This window comes from Microcaecilia unicolor, chromosome 8 (assembly GCF_901765095.1).
Source record: "Microcaecilia unicolor chromosome 8, aMicUni1.1, whole genome shotgun sequence".
In the NCBI taxonomy this organism is placed as follows: domain Eukaryota; kingdom Metazoa; phylum Chordata; class Amphibia; order Gymnophiona; family Siphonopidae; genus Microcaecilia; species Microcaecilia unicolor.
In genome coordinates, this window is record NC_044038.1 from 206,388,686 (window position 1) to 206,401,321 (window position 12,636).

The 12,636-nt window shown below is 41.4% G+C and overlaps 1 protein-coding gene across 1 annotated transcript in view; it reads left to right on the plus strand.

The window, feature by feature from the left end:
• The window catches only part of LOC115476245, an 85,707-nt gene that overhangs the window by 65,537 nt on the left and 7,534 nt on the right, over positions 1-12,636 (plus strand). The window contains exon 3 of the mRNA XM_030212517.1: positions 4,337-4,489. Within this exon, the coding sequence (XP_030068377.1) occupies positions 4,337-4,489 (153 nt within the window). The remainder of the gene's footprint in view (positions 1-4,336; positions 4,490-12,636) is intronic.

Sequence of the window (12,636 nt, forward strand, 5' to 3'; positions counted from 1 at the left end):
ACATTTTGACAGCTCCCAGGGAAAACTCTACTTTTATTTGCTACACTAGCCGTTGAGCCCGTGTAAACGGGCTAGTTTTGGAATGGGGGGGTTCCGAGGCCCCCCCCCCCCCCGAGGTCACCGCTGCTCCGCCCCCCTCCCCGGCCCGAGCACGGTCTGTTATTGAACTTACATCGCACCACGCAGACGCAGACGCAGCAGGCACATCAGCAAAGCTGCCATCGGGACGGGCTTCCTTCTCTGCCTGTGTCCCTCCCTCGTGTGACGTCGAGGGCAGGACACAGGCAGAGAAGGAAGCCCGTCCCAACGGCAGCTTTGCTGATGTGCCTGCTGCGTCTGCGTGGTGCGATGTAAGTTCAATAAGAAAGACAGTGCTCGGGCTGGGTGGAGGGACAGTGGTGGCGGCGACTCCGGGTGGGGGGAGCGGTAGCAGTGACCTCGGGGGGGAGGGGGAGGGTGGAGCGGTTGCGAGTAAGTCTGCGGCATGCGCAGTGGAGACTTCCTGCTCTGTCCCGCCCCCCTCATCACGTATTGATGCAGGGGCGGGGCAGAGAGGGAAGTCTCTACTGCGCATTTGCGAGTGAGTACGACATTCGCCTTTTATATGTTTGATATTATACTGTATTGGAAGTTTATTTGTTACTATTTCAATAATTACTGATCGGCTTCTTTGACAATTTGAATAAACATTTATTATGTCTAATACTTATTTAGTAGCCAGAGTTTTTCTTGCCTGGAATTCTGCCTGGGGGGAGTAAAGATTTACTCCTTCAGAAGGTTACTTCTGTCCCAGAGGCAAGACAGAAGTATACACTTCTACACAGAGTAGATTCGTAGTGAGCCTGTTTTGGTGATGGTTGAACCAGATGATGGGAATCAAATGATGAAAGAGAACATGAAGGTGTATAAGGAATAATAAGGGAAGAAAGATAGTGAAGAGTTTTGTGAATCAGACAAAGGATTTTGAGCCAAGGCCAAAATTTGATTGGAAGCCAGTAAAGAGATGACAAAATCAGACCTGTGAGCTTTACAAAGGAGACAAGTGGCAGCATTCTGCAGTGTCTGTAGTTGGTAAAGTTGTAAAGATGGAAACCCAGCATAAACCATCAAACATATAAAGGGCGATTGACCGTACTCACTCGCAAATGCGCAGTAGAGACTTCCCTCTCTGCCCCGCCCCCGCTTCAATACGGGGGCGGGACAGAGAGGGAAGTCTCTACTGGCATGCTGCAGACGTCGGAACCGCTCCCCCTCCCCCGGAGTTGCCGCCGCCCCTCCACCCGGCCCGAGCAGCACTGTAAACTTACATCAGCACGCAGCAGCAGGCACATCAGCAAAGCTGCCGTCGGGCTTCCTTCTCTGCCTTTGTCCCGCCCTCGCAGACGTTACGTCACACGAGGGCGGGACACAGGCAGAGAAGGAAGCCCACCCCTACGGCAGCTTTGCTGATGTGCCTGCTGCTGCGTGCTGATGTAAGTTTACAGTGCTGCTTGGGTCGGGTGGAGGGGAGGCGGCAGCGACTCCGGGGGGAGGGGGGCTCGGAACCCCCCTATTCCAAAAGTAGTATAATCAAGATGAGAAATTACAAAATCATTCTATATCAGTGCACATAGATTTTAGAAACGCCCATGGCCATGCCCCATTTTCAGTTCTGTGTCCTAGAATTTACTTACAGAACTTTACAGAATACACTTAGCAAGTTCTGTATGTGTATTCTAATTAATGCCAATTAGGGGCATTTATTAGTGCTGATTGGATTGTTAAGATAATTTAGTTGAACATGCAGATCAGAATATGACCTGATTTGCATGCGCAACTCCAGATTCATGAACCTTTTAAGTATGTACTATGGTTTTTTAAAATCTTATGTTGTCAAGTCCCACAATATATTTATTTATTTATTGGGATTTATACGTTTGCGCTTGTTTGCCATCTTTTCGTAAGGTGATTACAGTTAAGAAAGAGGCTGATACTTTTTGGTTGGAAAAGAGGCTAAATATAAACAAATTTTTGAATCCACTTTTCCTTTTATTGCTGCAAAGATGTGGAATGAGTTATCAATGGATATTAGATTATCTGAGGTTTGCTTACAATTTCAGAAATGTCTTAAAACTTGGCTGTTTCAAAAGTATTTGTTGTGATGTAAATTTTAAATATGTTAAATAATAGTTATACTTTGTATTTTCCTTAGATGTGACTAGGTTATCTTAGACTTGTTATCTGCATTGAACTTAACAACGTAAATGAGGGCTGTAAGTATTATATTGGTATTGGTATTGATGTTGGCTTCACAAAGGCCAAAGACTGGCCATGTTGGGTGGTTCTTCCAGTTTCATGGTGTTGGCAGAAGAGACCTTAAGTCCTTCTCCGTATATCTCAATTCCTTGGTGGTGAGTGCTTAAGAGGTCAGTCATGTTTCCTTCCTTCTCTGGCCCACCTCTGTTCTTTTCCCTGCTTGGTGGAGTGACCTAGGTCACCATCTGTCTGTAGGTTGGAAACTGTCAGCCCACATTTGGTTGCTGTGATAGGGTCGATTGCTCATTCTGGCAAGTCTCAATGGTCGGAGTCCAATCTCATAGCAGCGGGGCTTAGCTAATGTGGTTCCCCTAGTAGGGGTGCTTAGTCTGGTTGCTTGCTTTTGGGGGGTAGGGGTCTAGTGACCACATATTCTCAGCCTCCCTCATTGCTTCTGGTTTGTTGAGTACTGCCACTTAGCAGTGGTCAGGTAGTGATGTATATTGGGCTGGGTGACCTGATGTTGGATTGGCCTGTTTGCATTCTTAGGGCTTGGCTTCCTTAGGCTGCACCGTTGTTGGAGCAAGCATCTTCTCAGGATCACTCAGGTTGATGGGCCCAGAGCCTTAGGCAAGGTGCTCCCTGTCCCTTTTCTGATCGTGGGGCTCCCATCAGAATGTGAATGTTTATAGCTACAGTTTTCCACTTTGGTGATTGGTTGCATTTGAGGCCTTGTCTTCTTCCACTGGGCTCTTGGAGTTTTGTTATGTCCACCTCATCTGGACTTGTCTAACATGAAGATCAGGAAGGTGAAATTTGGTCTTACCTGCTATAGTTTCCTTTTCTTATGTCATGCAAGATCAGTCCAGGACCTGCCTTAGAAGATAAGGGCAGTACATTCCTCAAGGATTTGTCTGGAAACCCTGAGATCCTCTCAGATTTTCATAGTGCAAGTTCAGAGAAGAGAGTTTTTCCCCTGCCTCTGCCCTTGTGAAAGCAGTGGGTGAATCTTTGTTGTGGCTTCTGTTGCCTTCATGTTTTAGGGTCCTGGTTTGGGTACCTGGACTGGATTCATAAACTTGCTCCATGCACTGAATCCATAAGCAGGCATCAGATTCAGTCCAGGTTGCCCCTCTATGAGGTGGATCCATTTGTTTGCTTCTGTGCTTGAATGGCAATGTTGGCTATGTGAGGTTGATCCATGTTGGTCATCCATGCTGCTGGATGCGGTTTAATGCTTTATGATGGTAAGAACATTGGGGTGGCTCAATGTAATGGTTCTATTATATACTTGAGGCATGAGTTTGAGCTAGGTAGTTATTCCAGGTTGTTCCATGTGGTGGATCAATGTTTTTTGGAACGAATGGTTGATCTTGCTGGTGCTTAGGAGGACAAATGCATACTCGTGCTCATGCATTGTGCTGTTCCCACAAAAATGAATTGCCTGTTATATATGCATGAGACTGGATACTTACTTTAGTTCCATGAGGACGGTTGTTTTTCAAGGCAATTTCTGATTGTGGAGACAGGATAATATCTTCATGCTGGGTGATGCAGGCTGGTCAATATGTCATGGGTCTGCTTGAATGGCTAGTATTGCTGCATGCTGTGATTGCATGTTACTGATGTAGCATGTTGGACTATGGTGTAGATCCATCTGATTGTTACATGGGTTTGAACGGTGGTAGTGTTCTATTGTCTGGATCCTGAAGGTTAAACTATATTAGTCTTTGAGTGTTTCAGATCTGCTTTGGCAATAATATATTGGCTTATTCCAGGGCTGCAGCACTCCTTATACAAGTGATGACATCATTGAAATATCAGTGTTTTGTGCTTTCAGTTGCTGGTTAGAGCATAACCCATTCATCTGGATTGGTCTAGCAGGACTTAAGGAAAAGAAATTAGCAGACAAAAACAAATTGTTTCTGTTAATCCACTGATATCAAACACTAAAGTGTTATAAATCAAGTTGATAATTTCTTACTGGACTAACATTAATTCATCTGTGACAGGCTTTTATGAGATATTTTCTCCATCTATAAAATTCAAAATGTTAACTGTATATTGTATACAATATTGATGTTTCTTCTTATTTACCTAGGGTTTTGCCAAGAATTGCAACTCAGAAAATCCATCCTTTTGGGAAATGGTCAGAATCTGTCTATCTTGGCACTTTGCTTGGGCAAATGATTCCTGTGAGGTTTACTACAGAGCACTGATGGTGAATCCTTTTTGGGAAGTTACTCCTTTAATGGTATGTAAAGTTCGCAATGGTCAGAATACTACTAAATGTTCATAAAATCTGAAGATATTAGAACTAGGGATTGGCAGTGATTTCCTGTCTTTGGCAAATGAAACGGGAAGTCTTTTGTTTTCCAATGACAGGATTGAGAAATGACAGACCCTACCCTCCGGTCCCTCTCCCTGTGAACCCATGGCCCCTTTTCCATAGGACCACCAGTCCTACCTAAATCCCTAGTGATCTAGCAGATGTCCATTGGGGTAGGGGTAATGTCCATTCACTCCTGCCATGGCCACATTCAGTATGGCAGCTGTGACTTTTAACCTTAGTCATCACTCTAGACCACCAGAAATTTAGGTAGGCCTGGAGGTCCTATGAGGAGTGTGGGCTGTTGGTAAGGAGCAAGCTGTGGGGAAGATGCCTGTGTTGTTTGTTCGTGGGGAGGGAGGAACAAAACGAACATTTCCTTAAATGACATGGAACATAACACAAAACGTTTTTGGCTGCCCATCCCTAATTACAACAGTAACTAATTTATTCTTTTGACATTCACTGTCTTTGCATGAGCCTATTTAACAAGAGAAGAGAGAAACATACTTTGTTTTCCATTTTAGATTTACAGTGTAGGGATGTGCATGTTGTTTTTAGCTCAAATGCACAGTACTAATGGCATTGCCCCCAAAACGAACATTAAAAAAAAAACAGAACCAAAAGAAAAATCCTGAAAATGACATGGGAAGCTAAGCATAACAAAATGTTGTGCCCTGCACACCCCTAATCTATTAGTTATGTAGCTGTCCAGGGAGTTCTTTGAATCTTTTTTGCAGTGTGTATGACCTAGACAATGAAAAGCTGCTAATGGCGTTTAAACCTTTCTTTTGTGAATTGGACCCAATAAAGACAATGTCAACAGTTAGGCACTAAGAACACATGTAAATGACCAGAACACCGGCATATATGCACAGATTTGTGCACATATATGCATAAATGCCAAAGTTCCAGCTACACACTATTCTGTAAACTGGCATCTAAAATGCAATGGCACTAGTTTGAAGTTGCAAAAAAATATAGGAGCAGAAGCAATGTGGCAACAGACATCTAATAGGCAAAACAACACATGCTCATTATCAACTCATAACATTTTTAGACATAAATCTTAACTTACTTTTTACTTAGTTTTATATAGAAACATAGAGGCATCAGATGCCTTTTCATAAAAGTGAGCTATTGGATCTCCTATAGCACACAGCTATTCTAGATCCAAGCTCTACCATGTCATCAATCACTTGCCTCGTGTTATATTTTCTAGATGTATAAAACTTCTGTGTAACCCTTCAAACACACTTTGAGAAAAAGAAGAAAGGAGCATCTACTTAGCTTAGATGTGCAACTAGCACATAATGCTGGCCAACTTGCAAAAGGAGACTCACCCGACCCCCTTAGCAGACAAAGGCATTTCAGTCAATAGGACCTGCATCCGGAATAATCGAAAAGCAGTCACTGTAACTTATTTTCAAATATCGGCCAAAAAACCGCCATCTTTATGAGACGCAATACCAGTTTGAAGGTAGGCATATACATGAGTGGCGTGTGGGCAGGATGCTATAAATTACACATGCTTTTTAGCAATCTAGGCATGATCATTTACAGCTACTCTCTGGCTGGTGTAATTGGTCGTGCATAAAACATATGTACATCTTTTCCCTGTTACACTAGTATTCTATAAAAGAAAGTAGCTGCCTACTTTCCTTTATAGAATAGGCTCCAAATAGGCATCTTCTTGGTGCCTAAAGAAAGAGCCCTGAGGAACAGGATGTTACCAGTAGTATGTACAAGGTTTGGTTCCTGTTAACATTTTTGAAAAGATATTGCTGAAGGGCTGTCTGGTAAGGTTTGCCTCTTTGCAGATGATACCAAAATCATCAATATGGTAGACACTCCTGATGGTGTGGATAACATGAGGAAGGACTTAGTGAAACTAGAGAAATGGTCTGGAATTTGGCAGCTTCATAGACCTTTCCTGTACACATCAATTGATTTGATTTGCTTACTTTATTTTTTGTCTATTAGATTGTAAGCTCTTTGAGCAGAGACTGTCTTTCTTCTATGTTTGTGCAGCGCTGCGTAAGCCTTGTAGCGCTATAGAAATACTAAATAGTAGTAGTAGAATTGCTATCACTGCCTATGGATATGAGGGCATACAATTTTTTTTCACTTTCATGGTTGACTAAGATCTGTGCTGTTATTCATTTAATAGATGAACCATTATGCAAAAAAATAGCCAACGATGTGTTTGTCATTTATTACTAATATAGTGAATGGTTCCCTGTCAGAAATCTTTTGCCTCGATTTTAAAGGTGGCCGTTATTATGCTTCATCCATTAAAAAAGAAACATTCCTAGGTTGCTTTTCTTCTTTTTGACAATCAGACCACAGCAAGTTCTTGGACTGAGGCCTACTCCTCATTCTTTTCTCTATGCTCCGGATTACTTCTATACTTCTCCTAACACATTTTTGGGCCCAGTGATTTTAGTTGTAGAGAAGTTTGGATTCACAGATAATATTCAGAATGCAGAACATCTAGATAGGAGTGGAGTAGTAGCCTAATGGCTGAGAACCTCGGGAATGGTAAAGGAATAAAGGGGTCATGGATTTGATATACTGTCTTTCTGTGGGTACAACAGAAATCAAACAAAATAAAACATGGAAAAGAAAATAAGATGATGCCTTTTTTATTGGACATAACTTAATACATTTCTTGATTAGCTTTCGAAGGTTGCCCTTCTTCGTCAGATTGGAAATAAGCAACCTTCGAAAGCTAATCAAGAAATGTATTAAGTTATGTCCAATAAAAAAGGTATCATCTTATTTTCTTTTCCATGTTTTATTTTGTTTGATTTCTATTGATAACCTTTAAGAGTGGACTAACACGGCTACCACACCTCTCTCTCTACTTAAGATGTGGGTACAACCAAAGCAGTTTATATTCAGGTACTGTCTCTGGAACTGGGTTCAATTCCCACTGCAGCTCCTTGTGACCCTGGGCAAGTCGCCCAACCCTCCATTGTCCCAAGTACAAAAACATAGATTGTGAGCCCATTAGGGACAGAAAAAGTACCTGAATATAATATATGTAAACTGCTTTGGTTGTACCCACAAAAAAGTGGTATATCAAATCCATGAACTTTGACCCTTTATCTTAATATCTATTTGGAGGCCTGGTTGGTTTCATCTTTACAAGCTTAAATTAAATCCTGTCCAATCAGAGGGTATCTTATTTAGTAGGTCTGGAATGATGTTTAGTTCACATTTAATGTGATAATTTGCTGAAGAACATTATGACCAAAGAATAACCTAAAAAAAAGGCAAAATAACTTTTCTGTCTTGTGCTTCTAACAGGAAAGCTTGAACTTCTGCATAATTCCAATTAGGTATTTCCCACTAATATGTTTATATTGAGCATTTTTACTTCTAATGACTTCAGTATCCCTGATGTTTTTATTGCATAAGCCCTGATTTTCCCAACTCTATCTGAAAGCACAGATTGCTTGTGTTCTGCTCTCTGTGTGGTCCATAGAGTTGGCCCATTTCCCTCTCTGATTGACGCAGGATCATCTTGCTTCAGATGTTGGTGCCTCACAGGATTGGTCAGCTTAGTATATGAAACCAATGTTAACCTGCTTATTTTCTGTCTTCATGGATAGCAGAGAATAATTTGAATAATAAGTTAAATGCATTTTCAGGCATATATCCCTATGAACTACTAATCAAATGTTTGAATCACTGACTGTCTCCTGAAGCAAACATTTATCATGCTGCTAAGGTGTAGGGGACTAGACATTTCATGTACTCATTAATGCACAGCTAACATCATACATTTTACTTGGAGACTTTATTCGAGCACCCACACTGCACTAATATATAGAGGGTAGTTCTGCCTAGCATAATATAATCAGGTGATATCCTAGCTTAAATTTCCTCCAAACACAGATGTCTCCGTTCCATGGCTAATGAGATGGAAAATTCTTGTGTTGCATTGGATTTGAAGAAAAACAAATTCCTCGAGATTCTGATACATTTCATTGGACCAGTGGACTCACAGACACATATTCAGAATGTGTTCTGTGGCTTTAGGCTTGGACTCCTGTTAGGACGTGTATTGGAGAAATTTCATATGTCTGCAACTGTTCTCTTCTCTCTACCCCTTTCCACCACTACCATACTCATCCAGCAACCTCAGGGTCCAATGCCTAAGACAGAGAACTAGCACCAGTCATTTTTCTTTCTTTATGAATCAAATGAAACATACAAGAAATGAAAGCATCAGTCACTTTTATGTCTGTGTTTCTTCATGTTCTTCTCAAAGGATAACTGAATCGGGAAAGAAAGTCATGTGGCCACACAAATATTCTTTATATATAAAATTTATTTCTCCGAGGACAAGCAGGCCAGTTGTAGTCTCACATCTGGGTGACATCATCCAACGGAGCCCGGTGCAGATGCAGACTAGCAAGATTAATGTAGAATTTTGTAGCAGCGTCCCACTGCACATGCATTGGTGCCTTCCTGCCTGAGGAGCGAGAGCATGTACCTCAGTCTTCGTTTTTCCATGGAACAGGGAGGACGCTTCGTGTTCTCCTCTCATTGTGTTTTTTTTTCTCTGATTCTCAGTGCCTTCTCAAGCAGGTATTTTTAGCTCTTTCATGATTATTATTCCTTCCTCTTTATTTTATTCTGTTACCCTTTACTTTTTGTAGTGTTTTTGACTCTTCAGGTTTCCTTTTTCTTTTGCGAGTTGCTAGGCCTATTTAGGTCAAAGCACTGACCTCAGTTTGAATGCTGCCCCTATTTTACAGTTCACAATTGAGTTTAATTTGGCCACGATTCTTTTCTCAGTGTCCAAGAAAACCCCCTGTGGCTTCAAAAGGTGTGCCCAGTGTAATCGGGTGATTTCCGTGACAGACCCACACTCATGGTGCATCGGGTGCCTTGGACCTGACCATGAGCCCAACTCTTGTTCTCTCTGTTTTTCAAATGCAGTTGATGACACAGAGGGTAGCAGGAGAGACTTTTGGCTACTCGAAGGCCGATCCATCAACATAGGCACCAGAAGTATCGACCTCGACTACCACTGGGAGTGCACCGGCATCGAGGAGGTCTTGGGCGCTGAAAGTAGGTACCGGTCAGCATCGGACTCGAAACCGAGGGCACATACAGGTTCGACTTTGTCCTTGTTGGGACCAAAGAACTGCGATGCTGAGCATTGCTGCAAGCCCAAGAAGCATAAGCATTGGTCCTCATCGACACATGGGGCATCTGCATCGCCAGTACCCAAGAAGCACTGGCACCAGGAGAAGTGCTCCCCACTTTGGTAGAGCTGCTGTTGAACAAGTCTCCAAGCATGGTACTGGAAGACCCGCTGGTATGAATTTTGTTGGCACGCCTAGTTTGTGTTACTTTGGTATGGGTTATAGTACACTGTATTGATAGAAGCAACAAAAAGTAACTTAAGTGCTTGTTTTCTTTGGTAAAGCAACAATATATCAGTGGTTATACATGCGGTATACCATCTTGGATGAATTTCTTTAAAAAAAAAGTGGTTTTTTAACCAGTTTGACGACTAGTCTTGGAAATACATGTTGGTTTATTATTTCCTAGAACCCTGATGCAGGCCGGGCTGAAACATGAATCGTGTTGGGTCGTGTTCCATGTTTTTAGAAGATTACTGAATAAACTTTGGTTTGGACATCAACTGTGAGGAAGTTTCGTCGCTCTACTTTTCTACTTTTGGTGCACCGAATATACATGTGGATAAAGATGAGCCGGTCGATATTGTGTATCTGGATTTTCAAAAGACATTTGACAAAGTACCTCATGAAAGACTCCAGAGGAAATTAGAAAGTCATGGGATAGGAGGTAATGTCCTATTGTGGATTAAAAACTGGTTAAAAAATATAAAACAGAGAGTAGAATCAAATGGCCAGTGTTCTCAGTGGAGAAGAGTAGATTTTTAATATATATATATAAATTATCTAGAGGTGGGAATAACTAGTGAGGTAATTAAATTTGCTGATTATACAAAGTTATTCAAAGTTGTTAAATTGCAAGAGGACCTTGGGAGTCTGATGGCAGATGATGTTAAATTTGAGCAAGTGCAAAGTAACATATAGTAACATAGTAGATGACAGCAGAAAAAGACATGCACGGTCCATCCAGTCTGCCCAACAAGACAACTCATATGTGCTACATTTTGTGTATACCCTACTTTGATTTGTACCTGTGCTCTTTAGGGCACAGACCGTATAAGTCTGCCCAGCACTATCCCCGCCTCCCAACCACCAGCCCCACCTCCCGATCTCGACTAAGCTCCTGAGGATCCATTCCTTCTGCACAGGATTCCTTTATGCTTATCCCACGCATGTTTGAATTCCGTTACCGTGATGTATGTAGGAAAGAGGAACCCAAACTATAGCAACACAATGGTTATTTATTTTATGTATGTGTTTTGGGGGGCTTACAATCTAATGTTGTACCTGAGTCTGTGGAGGATTTAGTGACCTGCCCAAGATGAGATGAGAATGGAAATGAACAGATGTGCTGAGCCTGGTTCAGATTAAAACTAGAGATTAAAGTAGTGGGAGGAGCTTTTGAAGGAAAACAGGGGGTAAATTCCTTTTACAGTTCATTGCAAGTTAATTCATAAATAGAACTTGCTAAACCATGTCAGAATACTGAAGGATGGAAGAATGAAAACTCTTATGTAATTGCAGAACTACTTAGGGGCTACATTTATTTTACAATCTGCCCTGTCCAGTATGTTTACAAAACTTTATGAAACTACAAGCAGAGTCTGTAATTGCATACTCTGAATTGTTTGCTTTTTCTTCCAATGTTTTCTTTTTTTGAATTGCAAGCAAATAGTTTCTCATTGAAAATACATTTTGTCTTCAGCACCTTGGAATTCCAGCTAATAGCTTCCAGATTTTTGAGTGATGTGAGAATGTTATGTTATACAAGTGACTCGCAGCTTGACCTGGTGTCTTATACTGCATCTCATTTTGTGACTTTATAGCCTGACATGCTGTATTTTATCCTAGAAGTGAAACGAAGGACTTTTAAAACGACAGAGTCAGTGTAAGGAATGTACAGGGTCAATCGGCAGCACATATTAGAGGTCTGGTTCATTTATTGTTCTGATTCTGGCAATTGAGATCCTCTTAAATTTTAAAGTATAATGGCATGTGATGTTTCAGGGTCTGAACCACTCTGTTTTGTTTTGAAGCTTTCAGATTACTTTAGGAGAGTCCTCTGTTTACTGGTACAAATGCGCAGCCATACACATATAAAGAATTGTCTCAGATAGGACCAGTTTTCATAGCTCCTGTATAGTTTGTAGGTCCATGATTACTTTGCAACTGCGGACCTGCAAATTCATTTTCAAAATGAACCCACCCACCCCATGAGGTTTCCTTTTTAAAGTGGTACAGACACATACACTGCAGGTAGAGAAATAGCCATGGACTTTGCACCTGCAAAATCTGAAATCACTGAACGTATTTTTTGTCTGTCAGCTTTACTGCACCCCATTTCTAAGTACTCTGGGGGAGGGGGAGCAGTTTTTAAGTGTGCTTGCAAGCATAAAATTACTTTCTACCTCTATAATCAAGATATGTTCAGTCTATTCATTGTGTAAAGTACCATAAGGCTTTAACATTTGTTTAATAATTGGCTTTATTAATAAAACAAGGGATAGTTGAAAGCAAAAAATGCTCTCCAGACTGTAATTACTTGACATTAAGCTGATCACATCCAGCTGTTTTAGTGGTGTCTCAGCCAATACCCAGAAGTATTCTTTAAATGATCTACATTAAAATAAACGTACTATGTGATCATAGTTCTGTGAGTAACCTTACAGTAGCCTAATAATTAATGCTCTGCACTACCGTATGAGAGACCTACCTCTTGGATGTCACAAGGAGAGAATGCCTAAAGAAACATGCATTCTTTCACAAACCACTAGTTGCTTTTCCAGCATCAGCCAGCCAGCTTTAAAGTGGGCACTTGAGGCAAGACCCAGGGAGGAAGCTGAGAAACAGAAGAGACCACAGTTTGTGATGGAGGCAAAGAGGTGAAATTATATGTTGGAATGATGTCTTGCG